This window comes from Carcharodon carcharias, chromosome 11 (genome assembly GCF_017639515.1).
Source record: "Carcharodon carcharias isolate sCarCar2 chromosome 11, sCarCar2.pri, whole genome shotgun sequence".
Lineage (NCBI taxonomy): Eukaryota > Metazoa > Chordata > Chondrichthyes > Lamniformes > Lamnidae > Carcharodon > Carcharodon carcharias.
In genome coordinates, this window is record NC_054477.1 from 165,391,109 (window position 1) to 165,418,868 (window position 27,760).

Below are 27,760 nucleotides of genomic sequence, written 5' to 3' on the forward strand. Positions count from 1 at the left end.
ATGCTAAAACATCTGTGTAACATCTCTGTTTTGTGTTAGTTAGCCATTCCTCTATCCATGCTAAAACATCTGTGTAATATCTGTTTTTTGTTAGTCCTCTATCCATGCTAAAACATCTGTGTAACATCTGTTTTGTGTTAGTTAGCCAGTCCTCTATCCATGCTAAAACATCTGTGTAACATCTCTGTTTTGTGTTAGTTAGCCAGTCCTCTGTCCATGCTAAAACATCTGTGTAACATCTCTGTTTTGTGTTAGTTAGCCAGTCCTCTGTCCATGCTAAAACATCTGTGTAATATCTGTTTTGTGTTAGTTAGCCAGTCCTCTATCCATGCTAAAACATCTGTGTAACATCTGTTTTGTGTTAGCCAGTCCTCTATCCATGCTAAAACATCTGTGTAACATCTCTGTTTTGTGTTAGCCAGTCCTCTGTCCATGCTAAAACATCTGTGTAACATCTCTGTTTTGTGTTAGCCAGTCCTCTATCCATGCTAAAACATCTGTGTAACATCTCTGTTTTGTGTTAGTTAGCCAGTCCTCTGTCCATGCTAAAACATCTGTGTAACATCTCTGTTTTGTGTTAGTTAGCCAGTCCTCTATCCATGCTAAAACATCTGTGTAACATCTCTGTTTTGTGTTAGCCAGTCCTCTATCCATGCTAAAACATCTGTGTAACATCTCTGTTTTGTGTTAGCCAGTCCTCTGTCCATGCTAAAACATCTGTGTAACATCTCTGTTTTGTGTTAGCCAGTCCTCTATCCATGCTAAAACATCTGTGTAACATCTCTGTTTTGTGTTAGTTAGCCAGTCCTCTGTCCATGCTAAAACATCTGTGTAACATCTCTGTTTTGTGTTAGTTAGCCAGTCCTCTGTCCATGCTAAAACATCACCCCGGACACCATGAGCTCTTATCTTGTGCAGTAACCTTTTCTGTGGCATCTTATCGAATGCTTTTTGGAAATCCAAATACACAACATCTACCGGTTCCCTTTTATCCAACCTGCTTGTTATATCCTAAAAAATATTCTCAAATTTGTCAAACATGATTTTCCTTTTGTTAAACCATGTTTACTCTGCCTGATTGTGTTATGATTTACTGTCCTGCTAGAACCTCCTTAATAATGTATTCTAGCATTTTCCGAATGACAGATGTTAGACTAACTGGCTTATAGTTTCCTGCTTTCTCTCACCATCCATTTTTGAATAAAGATGTTACATTTGCAGTTTTCCATTGTTCGAACTTACTTCAATGAATTGTAATTATGTTGATGAAGTCCCAAAATGAAGTACTGTTCAAATCCCATCAATGGGCAATTTATGATAGTGTTACAAAGGAAACTAGAATACCTAACCAACCATGATAAACTTCATGTCACTAACTGGATCATCAGTTCAAACATTCCTAACTCTGTGGTGAGTAAATGAGCGAAGCATCAAATAATTTTACCAAGATCTTCAGATTTTGCTGAAACTGCAGGTTTTTTGAGCAGTATCATCGTTGGACAAAATAACGAGGTTTGACTTTTTCCATTGCAGACAAACAAGCATTACACACAAGCTAGCAGACCTAATAGATTTTCAAATTCAATTTACTCACATCTAATTTAACTAGCACAAACTGAAATTATATCAATATCAAAATCAATCCAATACAATGCTTCAGGCATGTTACTGCAGCAGATTGAGAAGGTGCACTGCATAGGACACACTGCAAACAGAGCAGAATGCACACACACACACACACACACGCTGAACGGACCAGACACACACTTGCACAAAGAATGGAACAGGGAGTCAATCAGACACTCCTCCACACACAGATCTCCCCACAACCCCCACGCCCAGGAATACACGTATCATGCGGAGCTACACAAACACACACAGCAAAGGGAGCCAGACTCTCTCTCTCTCACACCCACAAACACGCAAGAACCAGGCACCGCCCCCCACACACAGCATTCAGAACACACACAGTGAGTGGATCCAGGCGCACACACACTAAGTGAATGGATCCACATGCATGCGCACGCACACACACACACAGAGTGAACAGAGCCAAACACCCAGCTGCGTCTGTGCACGAACACTGAACGCAACCAAACTGGCCCCCACACGAGCCAACCATGCAGACAGAATTGATAAAACATGTTTGTTACCATAAATATTCTGGGTATTCTTTAATGTTGCTCCCCTCAGCAGCACATTCTCTGATCCCAAAGGCCTGTAATAAAGTTAAAAATTATTGAGGAAATAAAGCCATAAACAATTGCAATTTTTAAGATGACTTTAAGTAGATTCTTAGGCCACAAGCCAGAGGAGCTCTTCAGCTAGTTGGCCCTTCAACTAAACAAAGACCCTCACAGAGAAGCCCTGAGGAACTGTACGCACAGGTTAAACTAGTTAGATGGGAGATGGAGGTGTCTTTTATCTTGAATGCTTTGATGGCGAAGGGGGAGGGGTGGAACTATATTGTAAAAGGGACATGGAAAAGATATCAGATCATCAGAACCAGGCAGACAGACAGACGGACCGCCAAGACACGGGGCGAGGGGGAGACAGATCACCAAGACACGGAGCGAGGGGGAGACAGATCACCGAGACACGGGGCGAGGGGGAGACAGATCACCGAGACACGGGGCGAGGGGGAGACAGATCACCAAGACACGGAGCGAGGGGGAGACAGATCACGGAGACACGGGGCGACGGGGAGACAGATCACCGAGATACGGGGCGAGGGGGAGACAGATCACCGAGACACGGGGCGAGGGGGAGACAGATCACCGAGACACGGAGCGAGGGGGAGAGAGATCACCGAAACACAGGGCGAGGGGGAGAGAGATCACCGAGACACAGGGCAAGGGGGAGAGAGATCACCAAGACACGGAGCGAGGGGGAGACAGATCACCGAGACACGGAGCGAGGGGGAGACAGATCACCGAGACACGGAGCAAGGGGGAGAGAGATCACCGAGACACAGGGCGAGGGGGAGAGAGATCACCGAGACACAGGGCGAGGGGGAGAGAGATCACCAAGACACGGAGCGAGGGGGAGAGAGATCACCAAGACACGGAGCGAGGGGGAGAGAGATCACCAAGACACGGAGCGAGGGGGAGAGAGATCACCAAGACACGGAGCGAGGGGGAGAGAGATCACCAAGACACGGAGCGAGGGGGAGAGAGATCACCAAGACACGGAGCGAGGGGGAGAGAGATCACCAAGACACGGAGCGAGGGGGAGAGAGATCACCAAGACACAGGGCGAGGGGGACAGAGATCACCGAGACACGGGGCGAGGGGGAGACAGATCACCGAGACACGGAGCGAGGGGGAGCCAGATCACCGAGACACGGGGCGAGGGGGAGACAGATCACCGAGACACGGGGCGAGGGGGAGCGAGATCACCAAGACACGGGGCGAGGGGGAGACAGATCACCGAGACACAGGGCGAGGGGGAGAGAGATCACCGAGACACAGGGCGAGGGGGAGACAGATCACCGAGACACGGGGCGAGGGGGAGACAGATCACCGAGACACGGGGCGAGGGGGAGAGAGAAGACCGAGACACGGGGCGAGGGGGAGAGAGATCACCGAGACACGGGGCGAGGGGGAGAGAGATCACCGAGACACGGGGCGAGGGGGAGACAGATCACCGAGACACGGGGCGAGGGGGAGAGAGATCACCGAGACACGGGGCGAGGGGGAGAGAGATCACGGAGACACGGGGCGAGGGGGAGAGAGATCACCGAGACACGGGGCGAGGGGGAGAGAGATCACCGAGACACGGGGCGAGGGGGAGAGAGATCACCGAGACACGGGGCGAGGGGGAGACAGATCACCGAGACACGGGGCGAGGGGGAGAGAGATCACCGAGACACGGGGCGAGGGGGAGAGAGATCACCGAGACACGGGACGAGGGGGAGACAGATCACCGAGACACGGGGCGAGGGGGAGACAGATCACCGAGACACGGGGCGAGGGGGAGACAGATCACCGAGACACGGGGCGAGGGGGAGAGAGATCACCGAGACACGGGGCGAGGGGGAGAGAGATCACCGAGACACGGGGCGAGGGGGAGACAGATCACCGAGACACGGGGCGAGGGGGAGACAGATCACCGAGACACGGGGCGAGGGGGAGACAGATCACCGAGACACGGGGCGAGGGGGAGACAGATCACCGAGACACGGGGCGAGGGGGAGACAGATCACCGAGACACGGGGCGAGGGGGAGCCAGATCACCGAGACACGGGGCGAGGGGGAGACAGATCACCGAGACACGGGGCGAGGGGGAGACAGATCACCGAGACACGGGGCGAGGGGGAGACAGATCACCGAGACACGGGGCGAGGGGGAGACAGATCACCGAGACACGGGGCGAGGGGGAGACAGATCACCGAGACACGGGGCGAGGGGGAGACAGATCACCGAGACACGGGGCGAGGGGGAGACAGATCACCGAGACACGGGGCGAGGGGGAGACAGATCACCGAGACACGGGGCGAGGGGGAGACAGATCACCGAGACACGGGGCGAGGGGGAGACAGATCACCGAGACACGGGGCGAGGGGGAGACAGATCACCGAGACACGGGGCGAGGGGGAGACAGATCACCGAGACACGGGGCGAGGGGGAGACAGATCACCGAGACACGGGGCGAGGGGGAGACAGATCACCGAGACACGGGGCGAGGGGGAGACAGATCACCGAGACACGGGGCGAGGGGGAGACAGATCACCGAGACACGGGGCGAGGGGGAGACAGATCACCGAGACACGGGGCGAGGGGGAGAGAGATCACCGAGACACGGGGCGAGGGGGAGACAGATCACCGAGACACGGGGCGATGGGGAGACAGATCACCGAGACACGGAGCGAGGGGGAGAAAGATCACCGAGACACGGGGCGAGGGGGAGCGAGATCACCGAGACAGGGGGCGAGGGGGAGCGAGATCACCGAGACACGGGGCGAGGGGGAGCGAGATCACCGAGACACGGGGCGAGGGGGAGACAGATCACCGAGACACGGGGCGAGGGGGAGCGAGATCACCGAGACACGGGGCGAGGGGAGACAGATCACCGAGACACGGGGCGAGGGGGAGACAGATCACCGAGACACGGGGCGAGGGGGAGACAGATCACCGAGACACGGGGCGAGGGGGAGACAGATCACCGAGACACGGGGCGAGGGGGAGCCAGATCACCGAGACACGGGGCGAGGGGGAGACAGATCACCGAGACACGGGGCGAGGGGGAGACAGATCACCGAGACACGGGGCGAGGGGGAGACAGATCACCGAGACACGGGGCGAGGGGGAGACAGATCACCGAGACACGGGGCGAGGGGGAGACAGATCACCGAGACACGGGGCGAGGGGGAGACAGATCACCGAGACACGGGGCGAGGGGGAGACAGATCACCGAGACACGGGGCGAGGGGGAGACAGATCACCGAGACACGGGGCGAGGGGGAGACAGATCACCGAGACACGGGGCGAGGGGGAGACAGATCACCGAGACACGGGGCGAGGGGGAGACAGATCACCGAGACACGGGGCGAGGGGGAGACAGATCACCGAGACACGGGGCGAGGGGGAGACAGATCACCGAGACACGGGGCGAGGGGGAGACAGATCACCGAGACACGGGGCGAGGGGGAGACAGATCACCGAGACACGGGGCGAGGGGGAGACAGATCACCGAGACACGGGGCGAGGGGGAGACAGATCACCGAGACACGGGGCGAGGGGGAGACAGATCACCGAGACACGGGGCGAGGGGGAGCGAGATCACCGAGACACGGGGCGAGGGGGAGCGAGATCACCGAGACACAGGGCGAGGGGGAGCGAGATCACCGAGACACAGGGCGAGGGGGAGAGAGATCACCGAGACACGGGGCGAGGGGGAGACAGATCACCGAGACACGGGGCGAGGGGGAGACAGATCACCGAGACACAGAGCGAGGGGGAGACAGATCACGGAGACACGGGGCGAGGGGGAGTCGGATCACCGAGACACGGGGCGAGGGGGAGACAGATCACCGAGACACAGGGCGAGGGGGAGACAGATCACCGAGACACAGGGCGAGGGGGAGACAGATCACCGAGACACAGGGCGAGGGGGAGACAGATCACCGAGACACAGGGCGAGGGGGAGAGAGATCACCGAGACACAGGGCGAGGGGGAGAGAGATCACCGAGACACGGGGCGAGGGGGAGAGAGATCACCGAGACACAGGGCGAGGGGGAGACAGATCACCGAGACACAGGGCGAGGGGGAGACAGATCACCGAGACACAGGGCGAGGGGGAGACAGATCACCGAGACACAGGGCGAGGGGGAGAGAGATCACCGAGACACAGGGCGAGGGGGAGCGAGATCACCGAGACACAGGGCGAGGGGGAGCGAGATCACCGAGACACGGGGCGAGGGGAAGCGAGATCACCGAGACACGGGGCGAGGGGGAGACAGATCACCGAGACACGGGGCGAGGGGGAGACAGATCACCGAGACACGGGGCGAGGGGGAGACAGATCACCGAGACACGGGGCGAGGGGGAGACAGATCACCGAGACACGGGGCGAGGGGGAGACAGATCACCGAGACACGGGGCGAGGGGGAGACAGATCACCGAGACACGGGGCGTGGGGGAGACAGATCACCGAGACACGGGGCGAGGGGAGACAGATCACCGAGACACGGGGCGAGGGGGAGACAGATCACCGAGACACGGGGCGAGGGGGAGACAGATCACCGAGACACGGGGCGAGGGGGAGACAGATCACCGAGACACGGGGCGAGGGGGAGACAGATCACCGAGACACGGGGCGAGGGGGAGACAGATCACCGAGACACGGGGCGAGGGGGAGACAGATCACCGAGACACGGGGCGAGGGGGAGACAGATCACCGAGACACGGGGCGAGGGGGAGACAGATCACCGAGACACGGGGCGAGGGGGAGCGAGATCACCGAGACACGGGGCGAGGGGGAGCGAGATCACCGAGACACAGGGCGAGGGGGAGACAGATCACCGAGACACAGGGCGAGGGGGAGACAGATCACCGAGACACAGGGCGAGGGGGAGACAGATCACCGAGACACGGGGCGAGGGGGAGACAGATCACCGAGACACAGAGCGAGGGGGAGACAGATCACCGAGACACGGGGTGAGGGGGAGACGGATCACCGAGACAAGGGGCGAGGGGGAGACAGATCACCGAGACACAGGGCGAGGGGGAGACAGATCACCGAGACACAGGGCGAGGGGGAGACAGATCACCGAGACACAGGGCGAGGGGGAGACAGATCACTGAGACACAGGGCGAGGGGGAGACAGATCACCGAGACACAGGGCGAGGGGGAGACAGATCACCGAGACACAGGGCGAGGGGGAGACAGATCTCCAAGACACAGGGCGAGGGGGAGACAGATCACCAAGACACAGGGCGAGGGGGAGACAGATCACCGAGACACAGGGCGAGGGGCAGACAGATCACCAAGACACAGGGCGAGGGGCAGACAGATCACCAAGACACAGGGCGAGGGGGAGACAGATCACCGAGACACAGGGCAAGGGGGAGACTGATCACCGAGACACAGGGCAAGGGGGCGACAGATCACCGAGACACAGGGCGAGGGGGAGACAGATCACCGAGACACAGGGCGAGGGGGAGACAGATTACCGAGACATTGCAGATGGAGATGGATCACCAAGACATGGACAGGAGACAACAGGTCATCTATTAGTAGAATGTATTACAGTGTGATAACAGGATACTTAGAAAATCATAATATAGGAACCTTGGAGCCGGAATAGCCGTTCGGCTCTTCGAGACTGCTCTGCCATTTAACTAATGGCTGATGATCTACCTCAACACTATCCTTGTATCCCTTAATGTCATCGGTATCTAGAAAGCCATCAACCTCTGCTTTGACCATATGCAATGACTGAGCTTCCACAGCCCTATAGGGTAGAGAATTCCAAAGACAACATCTTCAATGGTGCACTGCTCCCTTAATACTATCCTGGAGCATCAACCTAGATTTTTGCTCTGAAGCCCTGGAGTGGGACTTGAACTTCGAACCTTGTGATTCAGAGGCAAAGGTGTTATTAACTGAGTACAGCTGAGAGTTTTTTTTAAATGAGGCACACAATTGATATATATGATTTGGAAGAGTCAACACGGACTTATGAAAGGAAATCGGATTTGATAGATCCGTCAAGTTTTTTTGAGGATGGAATGAGTAAGATGGATAAAGAGCAATCAGTGGATCTAGCATTATAAAATAGAGATAGGTTAAGTTAGCTATATTTGTATTTGGATGTTTTATGAATAAGGTATATCTTCAAGTTTTAGCTGTAAGGTTTAAGTTTGATTTGTATTTCTGTATGTGTGTGCTCAGAAAAAGAGAAGTTGAGTTTTAGTTTCACTTCAAAAGATGCCTGCATTGTAATGAAGATTTTATGACTCTTGAAGGGAAGATAAAACAAACAAGGAAGAAAAAACTGTGTTCTTTCCTAGCAACAGGATTAGTTTCAGTTCAGTAGAGTTCAGTTGGAAGCAACATAGCAGAAGGACAGATAGCAAGTCCCAAACTGAAGTGGAAGCCAGGATTCCAGACAGACTGGATACTGGGAGAGGGAACTGCAGAGAAAACAGGTTTCTCAAAAGAACCTAAAGTTCCCAGGGCCAAGGAGTGAGCTAGAAAGGAGTCGTCCCAAGGAGACCTTCTAACCAAAGGAAGAACAGGAGTCTGAAAAACATAGAAACATAGAAAATAGGAGCAGTCATTCCCCCTAGTGCAGCTAGGGTGGGGGGAAGGGATCAAAATGGGCTAAAAGGTGGAGATGAAACAATGGGTCGAAATAAATTTAAAAATAGGAGGGAAAAGAAAATATAGTGTAAAAAAATTATAAATTATTGGAAAAGTGGGGATCGGAAAGAGGGTGGGGATAGAGGAGAGAGTTCATGATCTAAAGTTGTTGAGCTCAATATACAGTCCGGAAGGCTGTAAAGTGCCTAGTCAGAAGATGAGGTGCTGTTCCTCCAGTTTGTGTTGAGCTTCACTGGAACAATGCAGCAGGCCAAGCACGGACATGTGGGCATGAGAGCAGGGTGGAGTGTTGAAATGGCAAGCGACAGGGAGGTCTGGGTCATGCTTGCAGATAGACCGAAGGATTTCGATCTCTTTCCCCCCCGCCACTAGGGCCATCTGCCACTAGCTTGCTTCCCTTAATGTCCCCATTAGCACACCCTTTAGATAATATCACCACCATCAACACCCCTTTGTCCTTTTGTCTATGACATCTTTGGTAGTCTCTTCTAGGCCTCCACCTATCACTGCCCCCCTATCGAGCTCTCCTGTCCCACCCACTTCTACCAGCTTACATTTCATCTCATTTCTATAAGTCTTAGTTCTGATGAAGGGTCATACGGACTCGAAACGTATCCCTCTCCGCAGATGCTGTCAGATCTGCTGAGTTTTTCCAGGTATTTTTGTCTTTGTTCTAGATAATTAGATGACTAGTTAGAGCTGAATCCCCTGTCAGCATTGCTTCATTCAGATTTCTGGAATTTCCAGTATAAACACAGGAGGTTTTGCTTGTGCACAAAGTAAGTAGCTCGATGGAGTATGGCTAGATAAAGTGCTTACTTAACACGGGGAATTTGGTGGAGTGAGGGAAGAGATGTAAGCTGGCCTAGATTTTAGATTTTATTTTAGTAGGATTTAGTGTGCTTGCTTAAATTGGCCATTTAAGTTTAAAGACCGCATTTTATAAACATGTATTCTGCAACAAACCAATTAGGTCAAGTTGCCACTTTGTACTAATGTGCTCAGAAAAGATGCCAGGTTGATGTTGCTAACCTTTTACAACAAGCTAATTCCTTATAGTACTGTGAAGTAGTCGCCAACTAGAAAAATGATTGTATTAGAAGTACCTCAATTACCCTGTAGTTGAAGGATAAGTAATTAATAATCAAATTTGTAATAAGATTTGGGCATAAGAACATAAGAAAGCAGAGCAGTAGTAGGCCATACAACCCTTCAGGCCTGCTCTACCATTCTGTGAGATCATGGTTGATCTTCTACTTCAACACCATTTTCTCACACTTTCCCTGAATCCCTTGATGTTTTTAACAAGTAGAAATTCATCAATCTCAGTCTTGAACATACTCAACGATTAAGCCTCCACAGCCCTTTGGGACAGAGAGTTCCAAAGATTCACCACCCTCTGAATGAAGAAATTCCTTCTCATCTCAGTCTTAAATGGCCTGTTCCTTATTCTGAGTTCCCTGGATCTAGACCATCTCCCCCCTGCTACCCCTAGCCAAGGGAAACATCCCTCCTGCATCTACCCTGTTGAGCCCTATAACCATTTTGTATGTTTGAATGAGATTACCTTTATATCTATTTCTGTATTTCCTATTAATATTCCTATGTGAGGATTAAAGTTTAAAACTTAAAAATGCTGTAACAACAGCACTGAGAAAGGAATCTGCACTATCCAGTATTCACCCCTATCAAAACACACTGTCCTTGACTGGTTCAGGTCTGGCCTAATGAATGGGACACTTGTGAAGTATTAAGGTAGACTGCAGCAGTTCAAGAAGGCAGCACACCACAACCTTTTCAAGGGCAATTAAGAATAGGCAATAAATTCTGGCCTAGCTAGTGACACCCACATCTCATAAATGAATAAAAATAATTTTAGAAAAGATCTATTGCCATGTTTAAAGGTGATGTGCGCAACAGGCTAGATCCAACTAAATTAACCCTTACGACATTATTGACCAAATGGCTATCAGCAACAGCTGTGGGCAAAGGTAAGGTGATGCCAATTAAGGTATAAAAGATAGTTTCAGGAACCATTATTGGTTTGTGTACACCTAGTAGACAGAAAACTGGTTTAAGCAAAAGATCCTCAGGGGCAGAGGGAATTCCTGTCAGCAGGTGGAACTGATAGTGAATCACTGGGCCCAGCGATTGAGGCAGAATTCCTGTCAACCTGGACACAGGCACTGTAGTTTCCTGTAACGTGAAGGGTTGAGGTTGTTTTCTGCTTCTTCTGGATTGGCCATGTACTTGAAAGCATGAAGTCTCTGGTGTTTGGTTGATAAGTATTGTCAGAGGGCTAAGACCTCACACTGAATGGGACATTTAACCATCTCAGGAACCCAGACAGGGATACACGGGAGAGATGGGAGTCATGTGACATGAACCTCTAGCTTGTAGAACCAGTAATGTTGCCTTGTGGAGCTGCAAAGCTCAGTCTGCCATTGTTCAATCAACCTCGCAACAGCAGCACAGAAAAGTGCCTCCGACTCAGATGCTTTGCCCCATCTGCACTGTTTCTCCTGAAACTTCTGAACCTCTATACCATCGCCTTCAAGACTGATTGATCTCTGCGTGCCCGGCTCATCGAGGAAGCCAACTCTACTGGAAAAGTGAATTATCCAGCATCAGTTCGGCGTTGGTGAAGGAATATGTCACTGGACTTTGATTCTGGACTCTGGACTCACGCAAAACAATAATTCTTCACTCTGTGGTCTTTGCCCTGTAAATCATTCATTCTCTATTCCTCTCATACTGTATGAGTGCACAAGGGGCTACGTAATGACCCCCCACCCGCACATTTTGAGTGTGTGCAAATAAACTAACCCTCTGAGTTCATCCTATCTCGTGTTTGCTGTGGGATTCTTAATAGAAATTGGATCACACTAAAAACACAAAGTTGGGAAATACACCACTGTTTATAAAGGGGGAAACAAATCAAAACCACCTTTTTGTTTACGGATGGAGAGAGGAGAAATCAGGGCTGTTTAGATTAACCCCCGCCTCCCATCCATAACAGTATGGTTTTGTTTTTTATTTGCTAGTTGATAAGTATTTAGTAGATCGAGAAAATGTATTGCGAAATCTTTAGTTAATTGATAAGCGTATTGTTGTTTTATTTTGCTTATGCTCAATAATGTCTGGTATTATTTGCTAATTCAATGCCTGAGTCTTTGCCTGGTGGTTTATCTCTGTCAAGCTAAATAAGTTCAAAAGGTTGATCAGAGATTCCAATAATTAGGCCATGCACAGTTAAATTAATTCAGAATTAAATTTCTAAATGTACAGAGGTGCTATTGTGGTCTTTCACAGGACAAAGAGTAGTCTGAGAGAGGGAGTGGAAAACAGCAAATCCTGAGAGCAGAGAACTGAAATGCAGCGGCATTAATATTAATTAGGTAAGATGGTAGGTGATGGGTTGGCAACTTTTACAATTCGGCGGGGGGGGGGGGCGCACGCGAGTGGGGGTGGCTGGGGGGGGCGGTGGTGGGGCCAAGGGGGCACCAAGAGGGTTGGTGCAGGAGTGGAGGCTGAGGGCAGACGCAGGACCAAGAGGGCGCGGGCGTGGGCAGGCGCAGGAGCAGAGAAGGCACGGGTGTTCTGGGGGGCAGACAGAGAGCGTGGGCAGGTGCGCTAGGTAGAGAGAGACAGCATGCACTCTTGGTTATTGTGCTTTGGTATTCACCCATGAACTATGAGGGAGTCATGGCACTGAATACAATAGAGGATGTACTAAATAAACTAACCAAACCTGAAGAGGATAAAGTCCTTAGTCTAGATGGATTACATCTATGTATTTTAAAAGAATCTAAGGAATAGATAGCAGAGGCATTAATGCTCATCTTTCACAATTCATTAAAAAAAAGGTGGAGTTCCAGAGGACTGGTGAATAGCTAACGTAATTCCTATATTTAAGTCAAGGGACAGACCATGACCCGGGAACTATCGACCAGTTAGCTTAACCTCAGTGGTAGAAAAAAATAATGGATTCCTTACTAATAATCAGCATGGATTTCAAAGGAAAAAATCTTGCTTGCCCAACCTTAATAAATTTTTTGAGAAGATAACAGAGAGTAGACAATGGTAATGCAGAAGATGTAAATGATCTGGATTTTTAAAAAGTCTTTGATAAGGAGCCCGACAATAGATTAATGAATACGGTGAGAGAACAAGGAGTGAGAGTTCAACTGGCAGAATGGATTGCAAGCTGGCTTCAAGACAGGAAGCAGAGAGTAGGAGTAAAGGATCCTTATTCAGAGTGGCAGAAGGTGGGAAGTGGAGTTCCACAAGCACCAGTACTGGGGATACTCATGCTCACAATTTACTTTTAACAACTTGGACTTTAAAATCAAAAACCAATTTCTAAATTTCTAAATGACACCAAATTAGGGTAGATCGTCAATATTGAGGAAGACTACAATAAATTAGAGGAAGACATTAATAAACTTGCAGAATTGGCAAATAAGTCCAACACAGATAAATGTGAGATGGTACATTTTGGTAGGAACAGAGATGTCACTTATTACTTAGAAGGTTCAAGTCTTGGTAGGTATAAGTACAAATACATCAATCACTAAAAGTTGCATCACAGATTAGCAAAGCCATAAGAAAACAAGCTGGGTTTTATTTCTTGAGAGATAGAATTGAAAAGTAGAGAAGTTATACTAAACCTGTATTGAACCCTGGTTAGACCACACTTAAAAGTTTGTGTGCAATTCTGGTCGGCATATTATAAAAAGGATATAGAGGCAGAATTGGCAAACGAAGCTCCAGACAGCTCCAGACATAACACAGATAAATGGTAGCAGTGAAGATTCACAAGTATGATACCAGAAATGTGTGATTATATACATCAGGAAATGATTGAAAGGCTGGGTATCTTCTCTGGAAAAAAGGCTGAGGGGTGACCGAATAGAGGTCTTTAAAATGAAGAATGATTTTGATGGTGTAGATTTAGACAGAAAGTTTCCCCTTGTGGGGAAGAATGTAACTAGAGGCCATCAATATAAGATAGTCACCAAGAAATCCAATCAGGAATTCAGAGGAAACTTCTTCCCCCAAAGAGTGCTAAGAATGTGGACGTTGCTACTGCAGGGAATGATTGAAACTAGTAAAGATGCATTTAAAGAGAAACTGGACAAGCATTTGAGCAAGAATGGAATAGAAGGTTACAATGGTAGATTTAGATGAGCAAAAATGGGAGGAGGTTCAAGCGGAGCATAAACACCAGCATAGACTGGTTGGGCCAAATGGTTTCTGTGCTGTATATCCTATGGAATCCCATGTAATAATGCAGAAAAATGTGAAGTTTTCAACTTTGGTAGGAAGATTTGAAGCGAGACATGGAAATGTTGGTATTCAGAAATCTGGGTGTTCTTGTACATGAACCAAAGAAAGTTAACAGGCTAGTACAACAAGCAGTTAGGAATACAAGTTGTATGTTAGTCTTTACTACAAAGCAATTGGACTAAAAGAGTAACAAAGTTTAGCTGTAACTGTATAGGGCCTTGGTTGTAGAATTGTGTACTGTTTTGGTCTCCTTATCCAAGGAAAACTATACTTAGCTTAGAGGGAATAAAATGAATGTTCACGAGGCTGAGCGATAGGTCATTGCTCTTTGAGGAAAGATTAAGCAGACTAGGCCAATATTCTCTGGAGTTTAGAAGAATGGGAAGTGATCTCATGGAAAAATGAAATTCGGAGAGTGTTTAGCAGGATAGATGCTGGGAGGATGTTTCCCCAAGCTGGGGAATCCAAAACACAGGTCAGTCTCAGAATAAGGGCCAAACATTTAGGACTGAAGGAGATTTTTCCTTATTCAACCTTTGGAATTGAATATATTCAAGTTAGAGGTTGTTAGATTTTTGGACTCTGAGGGACTGAATGAATATGGGAATCATGCGAGAAGGTGTAGCTGAGGTGGATGACCAGCCATGATCTTACTGATTGGTGGATGCAGCTTTGAGGGGCTGAATGGCCCGCACCTGCTCCAATTTCTGATGTTCTGTCAGGTGTGGGAAAGGGAGACAGGCCAGACGGTCCATCTCATACTCTTCCTGCCAATTTGAAGCAATTTCTGACTTCCTTATGCCATTTTACAGGTTCATTATTTAAATTTATATACATGAGTATTTAATAAATATTAAAGACAGATCTTAAAACAGACATTAAATATTGAGGAGTAGGATAAACTGATTTCCACTTACCTTACAATAGGTTCCTCTGTCTCATGGTAAATACTGATCCGGCCAACAAAACTGTAAGTAAAAAACATGCCAAGCATTGCCGTTATCAGAGGTTTGAGAGAGCAAAGGGAATGAGTTCCAATTCCGAGAGATTTCTGAGATTGTTGTGGAAGTACAGGAATCAGAATAATCTCCATTGCTCTACCCTCCTCGTGCCACATTTAGCCGAGATGAGAGAGCTGCATCTGTCACTCCCTCTTTCTGATGGGCTCACAGAGCAACTGAAGCTGCCAAGCGGAGGTTCAAAATGTTTCCAGCCCCTAACAGGCCAGTCCCACTCTATGGCCCTTTTCCTGTAGCCCTTCAATTTTTTCCCTTCAGGTGCTTAACCAGTTCTCTCCTGGTTGAAAGCTATGGTTGAAACTGTCACGTCCACACTCTCAGGCAGCGCACTCTCTATCCTAATTACTCATTGTACAAAAATGCTTTCTCTTATGGTGCTGTTGGAACTTTTGCCAATCACCTTACATCAGTGATCTCTGGTTCAGATATGAACATACAAACAAATGATGTACACAGAATACACAGAAACAAGGAGGAGTAGGCCAATCGACCCTTCGAGCCTGCTCCACCATTCAATATGATCATGGCTGAGCCTCTAGCTCAACCCCACATTCCTGCTTTCTCTCCATACCCCTTGATGCCCCTAATATCCAAAAATGTATCAATTTATTTCTTGAATATACTCAGTGACCCGGCCTCCACAGCCTCTGTGGTAGAGAATTCCACAGGTTGACCACCCTCTGAGTGAAGAAATTTTCCCCCGTCTCAGTCCTAAATGACCTGCCCCGTATCCTGAGACTGTGACTCCTGCTTCTAGACTCCCCAACCAGGAAAAACATCCTTCCTGCATCTAGTCTGTCTAGACCTGTTAGAATTTTATACGTTTCAAACAGATCCCCTCTCATTCTTCTAAACTCTAGTGAATACAGGCCCAGTCAAACCAATCTCTCCTCATACGACAGTCCTGCCATCCCCAGTATCAGCCTAGTGAACCTTCACTGCACTCCCTCTATGGCAATTAAATCCTTTCTTAGGGAGACCAAAACTGTGCACAATACTCCAGGTGTGGTCTCACCAAGGCCCTGTATAACTGCAGTAAGACATCCCTACTTCTGAACTCAAATCCTCTTGCAATGAAGGCCAACGTACCATTTACCTTCCTAATTGCTTGCTGCGCCTGCCTGTTTACTTTCATTGACTGGTGTACAAGGACACCTAGATCCCTCTGTACCTCCACATTTCCCAATAGATCACCATTTAAATAATACTCTGCCTTTCTGTTTTCACACCGAAGTGTATAACTTCACATTTATCCATGTTATACTGCATCTGCCATGTGTTTGCCCACACACACAACTTGTCTAAATCACCCTGAAGCCTCCTTATGTCCTCCTCACAAATCACAACCCGGCTCAGTTTTGTGTCATCAGCAAACTTGGAAATATTACAATAGGATAAAATCAAAAAACTGCGGATGCGGGAAATCCAAAACAAAAACAAAAATACCTGGAAAAACTCAGCAGGTCTGACAGCATCTGCAGAGAGGAACACAGTTAACGTTTCGAGTCCATATGACTCTTCAACAGAACTAAAGAAAAATAGAAAAGAGGTGAAATATGAGCTGGTTTTGGAGGGGGGGGGACAAGTAGAGCTGGATAGAAGGCCAGTGATAGGTGGAGATAACCAAAAGCTGTCACAAACAAAAGGACAACGAGGTGTTGAAGGTGGTGATACTATCTAAGGAATGTGCTAATAAAGATACAGATATCCCTAGTGGGGGTGGGGTGGGGGGAAGGGATCGAAATAGGCTAAAAGGTAGAGATAAAACAATGGAGGGAAATACATTTAAAAATAATGGAAATAGGTGGGAAAAGAAAAACCTACATAAATTATTAGAAAAAAGGGGGATCGGAAAGGGGGTGGGGATGGAGGAGAGAGTTCATGATCTAAAATTGTTGAATTTAATATTCAGTCCGGAAGGCTGCAAAGTGCCTAGTCAGAAGATGAGGTGCTGTTCCTCCAGTTTGCGTTGGGCTTCACTGGAACAATGCAGCAGGCCAAGGACGGACATGTGGGCATGAGAGCAGGGTGGAGTGTTGAAATGGCAAGCGACAGCGAGGTCTGGGTCATGCTTGTGGACAGACCGAAGGTGTTCTGCAAAGCGGTCACTCAGTCTGCGTTTGGCCTCTCCAATGTAGAGGAAACCGCATTGGGAGCAGCGAATGCAGTAGACTAAATTGAGGGAAGTGCAAGTGAAATGCTGCTTCACTTGGAAGGAGTGTTTGGGCCCTTGGACGGTGAGGGGAGAGGAAGTAAAGGGTCAGGTGTTGCACCTTCTGCGGTTGCATGGGAAGGTGCCGTGGGAGGGGGCTGAGGCGTAGGGGGTGATGGAGGAGTGGACCAGGGTGTCCCAGAGGGAACGATCCCTGTGGAATGCCACCAGGGAGGTGAAGGGAAGATGTGTTTGGTGGTGGCATCATGCTGGAGTTGGCGGAAATGGCGGAGGATAATCCTTTGAATGCGGAGGCTGGTGGGGTGATAAGTGAGGACAAGGGGGACCCTATCATGTTTCTGGGAGGGAGAGGAAGGTGTGAGGGCGGATGCACGGGAGATGGGCTGGACACGGTTGAGGGCCCTGTCAACCACCATGGGTGGAAAACCTCGGTTAAGGAAGAAGGAAGACATGTCAGAGGAACTGTTTTTGAAAGTGGCATCATCAGAACAGATACGACGGAGGCGAAGAAACTGAATGGGATGGACTCTTTATATTGCATTTGGTTCCCTCATCCAAGTCATTTATATATATCATGAATAGTTGGGGCCCAAGCACTGATCCCTGCGGTACACCACTAATCACCGCCTGCCATCCGGAAAAAGACCCATTTATTCCCACTCTCTGTTTCCGGTCTGTCAACCAATTCTCAATCCATGCCAGTATATTACCCCCGATTGCATGTGCTTTAATTTTGCCCACTATGTGGGACCTTATCAAAAGCCTTCTTGAAATCCAAATACACCACATTCCACTTGTTCTCCCTTATCTATTCTACTAGTTACATCCTCAAAAAAAATTCCAGTAGATTACTTAAGCATGATTTCCCTTTCATAGACCCATGTTTTCCAAGTGTTCTGTTACCACATATTTTATAATAGACTCTAGCATTTTCCCCACTACTGATGTTAAGCTAACATCTGTAATTCTCTGTTTTTTTCTCTCCTTCCCTTCTTAAATAGTGGGGTTACATTTGCCACCGTCCAATCTGTAGGAACTGCTCCATCGTCTATAAAATTTTGGAAGATGACCACCAATGCATCCAATATTTCCAGGGCCACTTCCTTTAGTGCTCTGGGATGTAGATTATCAGGGCCTGGGGATTTTTCAGCATTTAACCCCATTAATTTCTCTAGCAGCATTTTTTTTTTACTAATATTAATTTTCTTCAATTCCTCCATCTCACTAAACCCTTGGTTCCCCAATATTTCTGGGAAATTATTTGTGTCCTCTTTTGTGAAGACAGAAACAAAATGTGTGTTCAATTCTTCTACCACTTCTTTGTTTCCCATTATAATTTCCCCCGCTTCTGACTCTAAGCGGCCTACGTTTGTCTTTTTCTCTTCACATATTAAGAGAAGCTTTTATAGTCAGTTTTTATGTTCCTGGCAGTTTAGACTCATACTCCATTTTCCCCTTCTTGATCAATCTTTTTGTCCACTTTTGCTGAATTCTAAACTGCTCCCAATCCTCAGGCTTGCTGCTTTTCTGGCAATTTTGTATGTTTCCTTTTAGATCTAATACTATCCCTAATTTCTTTTGTAAGCCATGGATTAGCCGCCTTTCCTGTTTTATTTTTGTGCCAGACAGGAATGAATAATTGTTGTAATTCATGCATATGTTCCTTAAATATTAGCCATTGCCTATCCATTGTCAATCCTTTTAGTAAGGTTCCCCAATCCATCATTGCCAACCCGTGCCTCATACCCTCGTAGTTCCCTTTATTTAGATTCAGGACCGTAGTTTCAGATTCAACTTCTTCACTCTCCATCCTAATGAACAATTCTATCATTTTATGGTCGCTCTTTCCCAAGGGACCCCGCACAACAAGATGGTTGATTAATCTTTCCTCATTGCACAATACCCAGTCTAGGATAGCCTGATCTCTAGTTGGTTCCTCAGCATATTGGTCTAAAAATGCCATCACGTACACACTCCAGGAAATCCTCTTCAACAGTGTTATTGCTAGTTTGGTTTGTCCAATCTATATGTAGATTAAAGTGACCCATGGTTACAGTTTGTACCCTTATTGCATGTGTCTCTAATTTCCTGCTTAATGCCTTCCCTTACCAACTTTTTATGCCCCTTAGTGTTTATCTCCACCCTAACAGATTCCACATCATGATTTTCCAAGCCAATACCTTTCCTCACAATTGTATCAATTTCCTCCTTCACCAACAATGCTACCCCACCTCCTTTCCCTATTTGTCTGTCCTTCCTAAATATTGAATACCCCAGGATGTTCAGTTCCCATCCTTGGTCACTCTTTCGCCTTGTCGCCATAACTGCAACTCTATCATAACCGTTTATATCTATTTGTGTTGTTAATTCATCTACCTTATCATGAATGCTCCTTGCATTAGGATACAACGAATGCCTTTAGACTTGTCTTTTTAGCCTTGTTAGTCACCTTAGCTTTATTTTGCACTGTGACCCCATTTGTTTCTTGCCCTTGTTTTTTGTGCCTTCCACTTTTGCTTCTCTTTTCTGTCTTTTGTTTCGATCCTCATTTCCCCCTCCTCGGTCTCTCTGCTCAGGTTCCCATCCTCCTGCCATCCTGATTTAAACCCTCACCAACCACACTAGCAAACACTATCCCCCCACCCCCCCAACTCCGAGGACATTGGTCCTGGTTCTGCCCAGATGCAACCCATCCTGTTCGTACTAATCCCACCTTTCCCAGAACCAGTGCCAACGTCCCAGGAATCTGAATCCCTCCCTCATACACCATTTCTTCAGCCACGTATTCATCTGATATGTCCTGTTGTTTCTACTCTCACTAGCACATGGCGCTGGTCGTAATCCTGGGATTACTGCCTTTGAGGTCCTGCTTTTTAATTGACATCCTAACTCCCTATATTCAGCTTGTAGGACCTCATCCCTTTTTCTAAACGTACGCCGTTGGTACCAATATGTACCACGACCACGACCAATGCCCTGCAGCCTCTCCGAGACATCCTTGACCCAGGGAGACAACATACCATCCTGGAGTCTCTTTTGCGGCCACAGAAACGCCTGTCTGTTCCCCTTACTATTGAATCCCCCTATCACTGTAGCCCTGCCACACTTCCTCCTCCCGTCTTGTGCAGCAGAGCCACCCGTGGTGCCATGGACTTGGCTCCTGCTGCTTTGCCAAGAAGTCATCTCCCCCAACAGTATCCAAAACGGTATATCTGTTAGACAGGGATGGCCACAGGGGGCTCTTGTACTACCTGCATTCCTCTACTCTGCCTAGTGGTCACCCATCCCCTTTCTGCCTGTTCATTCTTCACCTGCGGTGTGACCACCTCACTGAACATGCTGTTCACGACAATCTCAGCATCGCGGATGCTCCACAGTGAATCCAACCGCAGCTCCAGCTCTGAAATACGGTTACCCAGTAGCTGCAGCTGGATACACTTCCTGCACACAAGGTCGCCAGGGACACTGGAAGTGTCCATGGCTTCCCACATAGCGCAGGAGGATCATATCATGAGTGTGAGCACTTCTGCCATGACTTTTCTTTAGATTAAGCTCATTAGTTACTCCCTTTACAAAATACTAACTTCGCTAGGGGCCTTATTCCACTCCAAACAGCACCACTACAGTCCAAAGTCCTCACCTTATTTTCTTTAAGTTAATGGACTGCAGCAATTTCATTAGTAGAAGATGTAGTCGAAGTACTCACCCTACTTACCAATCAGATGATTTTTGAATTGTGGCGTCACTTCGAACTCCACTGCCTGAAGGTCCTGAGGGTCTGCCTCTCCTCTCTAGTTTCGGCCTATGTTTTTCACGCCCTTTCATGCCGTTCTCGCTGGCCTATTCTCTCCGGTCAGCCCCGAGTGTCCCCGAAACTCTCACTCTGTCCATGCGCCGCTTTCAGCCCCCAAGTCTCCACGGAAATCTTGCTCTATCCTTGCGCTGCTTTCAGCCCCAAGTCCAGCTCCCAATCTTTTTAAATCTGCACTCAGAATCTCAATCCCCATTCTTTTTAGACCTTACCAGGGCTCCCATCCCCACTCTGGTGTCGGGCCTGGTTCCCCTCAGTCTCTAAAGTTGCCGCTCCTCTCATGCTGTCTCCTGGTCCCGCTCTGGTGTAGGAGTTGGAGTAGGCCATTTGGCCCCTCGAACATGCGCCGCAGGTTGATAAGATCATAGCTGATCTGATTGTGGCCTCAACTCCACATTTCGCTTACCTCCAATAACCTTTGATTTCCTTGCTGGTCAAGAATCTATCTCAGCCTTAAAAATATTCATTGACCCCACCTCCGCTGCTCTCTAGCGAAATGAGTTCCACAGACTCACAACCCTCTAAGAGAAAAATTTCTTCTCATCTCCATCTGAAATTGGAAACCTGTTATTTTTAAACTGTGTCCCCTCATTATCGTCTCCCCAAAAAGGAAACATCCTTTCAGCATCTACCATGTCAAGTCCCCTCAGCATCTTTTATGTTTCAATAAGACTGCCTCTCAATCTAATCTCCACTGGATACAGGCCCTGACTGTCCAACCTCAATCTAATCTCCACTGGGTACAGGCCCTGACTGTCCAACCTCAATCTAATCTCCACTGGATACAGGCCCTGACTGTCCAACCTCAATCTAATCTCCACTGGGTACAGGCCCTGACTGTCCAACCTCAATCTAATCTCCACTGGGTACAGGCCCTGACTGTCCAACCTCAATCTAATCTCCACTGGATACAGGCCCTGACTGTCCAACCTCAATCTAATCTCCACTGGATACAGGCCCTGACTGTCCAACCTCAATCTAATCTCCACTGGGTACAGGCCCTGACTGTCCAACCTCAATCTAATCTCCACTGGATACAGGCCCTGACTGTCCAACCTCAATCTAAGCTCCACTGGATACAGGCCCTGACTGTCCAACCTCAATCTAATCTCCACTGGATACAGGCCCTGACTGTCCAACCTCAATCTAATCTCCACTGGGTACAGGCCCTGACTGTCCAACCTCAATCTAATCTCCACTGGATACAGGCCCTGACTGTCCAACCTCAATCTAATCTCCACTGGATACAGGCCCTGACTGTCCAACCTCAATCTAATCTCCACTGGATACAGGCCCTGACTGTCCAACCTCAATCTAAGCTCCACTGGATACAGGCCCTGACTGTCCAACCTCAATCTAAGCTCCACTGGATACAGGCCCTGACTGTCCAACCTCAATCTAATCTCCACTGGGTACAGGCCCTGACTGTCCAACCTCAATCTAATCTCCACTGGATACAGGCCCTGACTGTCCAACCTCAATCTAATCTCCACTGGATACAGCCCCTGACTGTCCAACCTCAATCTAATCTCCACTGGATACAGGCCCTGACTGTCCAACCTCAATCTAATCTCCACTGGATACAGGCCCTGACTGTCCAACCTCAATCTAATCTCCACTGGATACAGCCCCTGACTGTCCAACCTCAATCTAATCTCCACTGGATACAGGCCCTGACTGTCCAACCTCAATCTAATCTCCACTGGATACAGCCCCTGACTGTCCAACCTCAATCTAATCTCCACTGGGTACAGGCCCTGACTGTCCAACCTCAATCTAATCTCCACTGGATACAGGCCCTGACTGTCCAACCTCAATCTAATCTCCACTGGGTACAGGCCCTGACTGTCCAACCTCAATCTAAGCTCCACTGGATACAGGCCCTGACTGTCCAACCTCAATCTAATCTCCACTGGATACAGGCCCTGACTGTCCAACCTCAATCTAATCTCCACTGGATACAGGCCCTGACTGTCCAACCTCAATCTAATCTCCACTGGATACAGGCCCTGACTGTCCAACCTCAATCTAATCTCCACTGGATACAGGCCCTGACTGTCCAACCTCAATCTAATCTCCACTGGGTACAGCCCCTGACTGTCCAACCTCAATCTAATCTCCACTGGATACAGGCCCTGACTGTCCAACCTCAATCTAATCTCCACTGGATACAGGCCCTGACTGTCCAACCTCAATCTAATCTCCACTGGGTACAGCCCCTGACTGTCCAACCTCAATCTAATCTCCACTGGATACAGGCCCTGACTGTCCAACCTCAATCTAATCTCCACTGGGTACAGGCCCTGACTGTCCAACCTCAATCTAATCTCCACTGGATACAGGCCCTGACTGTCCAACCTCAATCTAATCTCCACTGGATACAGGCCCTGACTGTCCAACCTCAATCTAATCTCCACTGGATACAGGCCCTGACTGTCCAACCTCAATCTAAGCTCCATTGGATACAGGCCCTGACTGTCCAACCTTTCTTCATAAGATAACCTCCCCCCTAAAAGATATCAGTCGAGTGAATCTTCTCTGAACTGCCTTGAACGCATTTGTCCCCTTTCTTAAATAAGGAAAGCAAAACTGTACACAGTTCTCTAGATGTGGTCTAAGCAACACCTTCTACAACTGCAGCAAAATATCCCTACTTTTATATTCCATTCCCCTTGCAATAAACAATAAATGACCCAGTTTCTTTCTGCCTGCACTATCTAGACCCTCATGATTTTAAGCAACTCCATCAAATGTCCTTTTAACCTTCTCTTCTCTAAAGAAAACAGCCCCAGTTTCTCTAATCTATCCATGTAACAGCAGCCCTTAATCCTGGAACCATTCTTGTAAATCTTTGATGCACCCTCTCTAAAGCCTTCACATCCTTCCTAAAGTGTCATACCGAGAGCTAGGCATGGGGACAGTGGCGTAATGGCAATGTTACTAGAGCAGTAATCCAGAGGGGACACTGGTTCAAATCCTAATTAATAAATCTGGAATTATGAGCCAGTTTCAGTAATGGTGACCGAGAAACTATCGGATTGTCGTAAACTGTTAATTCTGTATCTCTCTACACAGTGCTGCCAGCCCCAGGGCCCAGGAGAGGTACTAATCACTAGGGCCCAGGCTCTCGGGAGGCCCAGGTTCATTGAACACCTTGAATGACAGGCTACTCGGCCAATGTCCAAAGGAGCCAATTAGGTATGTGGTCCACCCTGATTGACAGGTGACCTGGCCAATGATTGCTGTTGTTCTGAACAGCAGCAATCATTGGCCCAGTAGTATGCACCTCGTCTCACTCCTCATGACTGGACTTGCTGGAGTTGAAATCCTTGGTTGTCATGTGCTGCCATCTGTTTGGTGCTTGATTTGGACTTAAGTTTGTTTGGAGTCATGTGTTGCAGCCTGTAGGAGATGAGTTCTAAGTGCCTGGCTCGCTGTGCCTCTGCATTTTAATTTACTTCAGCAGCCGTTCGAAAACCTCAAGGGTTCACAGAAAGGCCAACATTGGAAGTTGGAGAAAGAACACTTCCCAAGGTATCGAGCAGCATCAGGTTTGCATGCCAAAGAGCAGAAGCGCAGGTTCGTTCATTCCTCTCTGCCATAGGGCCTGTCACTGACCATATCCTCTTGAGACAGGGGTAGAAGAGACCTCCACAGACCTCAAAACTATCCTAAAAGTGTTCTACATGTATTTCAGTCTCAAACCAAACCTCTAGATATTAGTGAGTAATCAAGTGAGCGCTATTTAATCTGAAATTCATAAGACCAGGGGAATCTGTTGAGTTGTTTTTTACCAACCCATATCATCTAGCCAGTTCTTGTGGGTATGGCACATTGAAAAATGAACGTATTTGGGACCACATCATCGCTGGAGTCTGTGACAAAAGCCTCTCAGATTTCTTACAGGTGAAAGATCAATCAAGCAGTTCAGTGCGCTAGGCAGGCTGAACCCAGAAAGCGAAATCAGGCTATAGTCCGTTGCGACACCAAGGCTTTGAATAGCTCCGTCAGCTGGATAGACCTAAGGGCGCCAGCTCCACCTACTCAAAAGCCTGCCAAAACCGGCAAAAGGGCGGGAAACCCTACAGCAGCCATCTTGAGGCGCTTACACAGTGGCACAACGAAGCAGTACAGGCAGTAGGATTGTTCAACAGGAGACGTCACTCTCCATCACAGAGACACCATCCAATAGGCCCCAGGCAAAGTTTGGGATTGTGGACCTCTCAGTTCTTTTTGAAGCTAGGCCAGAGGATGTGGGTATTGAAGGCACTGCAGCGATGGTGGCCATTCACAAGAGACCTTCTGGACCGAGGTCCTGAAGGAGGTTATGAGAAAGAAGCTATCGCACCACTGAATGATCTTTTGGAGGTTGAAGTCTTAGAAATTGAAATGCTATTTTAATCTACTGCTGAAGCACGAGGTCTGCTTTTCTTTTTGAGGAGTCAGCTGTGTTTACTGTGGAAGAACAGGATTTAATGTCTAAGTGAACCCATCAATGAGATGCATTGTATATCACTGGTTAACCATGAGATTGTCCAAAGAGCACAAAATTCTTGACTCCATAGATGCCAGAGCATTAGTAGAGCTTCCTAGCTGGGGTGAAAGTATGTCGAGGCCCACATTTCAATCTCATCAGAAAATCTTCTTCCACTGAAGATGGTCTACAGCATAGAAGCCAAAGCCAGGTCTTCAAAGTTTTAACAGCTTCCGAGTCCTGTACAAGGATTTCAGCTACGTTTCATTCTGGCGATTCATTCCATTGCTTAAAATAGCATTGACTTTTCTCCTTATGCTAACAGTCTTCCCAATGCCTACAACAGAGCAGCCTTGTAGCATGTTACCACTGTCTACAGAAAAGATAAGTAGTTTCCTTAGTGTTGTCAGGAAATCATATCTTAATTTCCTGCAATGTGAGAGAAATTTTGTTGTTCTTTTTCTCATTGTCCAGATTCATTCGAATCTCAGATATTGAATACCTTTATCGTCCTCAATACAGCCATGAATTAGACAGCTGTGGAACTGAAAATACCTCACCTTTTCAGGCTTGTCTCCAGCGTGTTAAGAGGAAGCAAAAGGTTCCTGAGCAAATGCTAGTCTATCCTCTTCCTGCTGAAGAGAGTGTAAGTGTCAATGTCCTTCAGTCTTCTCTCTTGGATCAATCTTACTTCAAAAAGGTTCCACAGTCTTTATGGTTCAGTTGTTGTGGAGATCACACCCCACTCACCAGCAGCCCTGGAAAGCTGCTATTCTACTCCGCTAATGCCATCTCCTCCAGGGAGCAGATGAGTGCCCACACGTATGCTCAACATCTTCCCAGAGAGCCGACAACACAGAGATTGAATTCTTCATAACAGTGACTTGGGTGGGGGGGGAGTGGTGTGAAAAAGTAGGAGTAGGAGTTGGACAGAGCACGAAACAGTAAAGATTACAGAAGTTCAGGAAAGTAATGTAAATAGTTTAACATTGTTATTAAAGAAGTTAATGTTAAACTGGGGGGAGGTGTAGTTTATTGGGTCAATAGTTATGGTAATAAGTTAGTGATGTGTATCCTGATGTAACAGTGACATGAGAGGTCATGTGCTAGAGACTCTGTACGGTAGATGGAATATTTGGTACTCAAGACAGATGTACCTACCTTGTAGCCTATCTTGTATATAAAGTTAATGAAGTCATTTTGAAATAACCAGCCTCAGTCAGACCAGAGTTGCTCATGAGTAGAGGGAAACTTTTCCTATATAGATTAGGCCACGAGACAACCCACAAAACACTAGGCATACCTAAAAATGTGGCGCTAACCTCGTAACGCTACAACATAGGCCTGCAATGCACGCCAAACAGTGAAAGTAGCAATCGATGGACAGAGCAAAGCGATTCCATAGATCTGCAGTCTTGTCACATTCAGTTGGCAATGGTAGTGGATAATTAAACAACTAACTGGAGGCTCCTGCACAAATATCCCCATCCTCAATGATGGGGAAGCCCAGCACGTCAGTGTAGAAGTGTTAAGGACGGGAGGCGGTTTAATTTAAACAGCACTAATTTCTCCTCTCACCAACCGTCTGTAAACAGAAAGGTATTTTGAGTTCTTTCCATCTTTATAAGTGGTGGCGTATTTCCCAATCCCCTCAGTTTTGGTGCAATCCAATTTTCTATTAATAATCCCACAGCAAACCCGAGGTAGGATGAACTCAAAGGGTTGGTTTATTTGCACAAGCTCAAAACCCGTGAAAGGAGGGTCGCAACATTGCTTTCACACTCAGACAGTAAAGAAAGGGAATACGGTACAAAGGCCACAGAGAAAATAAATATTGTTTCACGTAGGTTCCAGAGTCCTACAGGGCCAATTCATCTCAAATGGCCTATCGCATCGTGCTGACCTCTGTGAAGGAAAAAATCATTGGACTTTACTTCTGGATCTGGTCAATAGGCTGAAACCTGATGCTGTATAATTCACTTTTCCTGTGGTGTTCTCTTTACACGATAAGATAGGCATACAGAAATTGGTGTACATGTCCATAGATCCCTGAAAGCAGCAGCATACGTAGATAAGCTGGTTAAGAAGGCATATGGGATACTTGCCTTTATTAGCCGAGGCATGGAATATAAGAGCAGGGAGATGATGTTGTTGCTGTATAAAATGG

At 47.8% G+C, this 27,760-nt stretch overlaps 1 protein-coding gene across 5 annotated transcripts in view; it reads right to left on the minus strand.

The window, feature by feature from the left end:
- atp11a (ATPase phospholipid transporting 11A) overlaps nucleotides 1–27,760 on the minus strand; it is a 375,081-nt gene that overhangs the window by 262,706 nt on the left and 84,615 nt on the right. For all 5 annotated transcript variants that reach the window (XM_041199613.1, XM_041199614.1, XM_041199610.1 and 2 more), the window contains 2 exons: nucleotides 15,034–15,084; nucleotides 2,154–2,218 (listed from right to left, as the gene is read on the minus strand). In XM_041199613.1, the coding sequence (XP_041055547.1) occupies nucleotides 2,154–2,218; nucleotides 15,034–15,084 (116 nt within the window). The remainder of the gene's footprint in view (nucleotides 1–2,153; nucleotides 2,219–15,033; nucleotides 15,085–27,760) is intronic.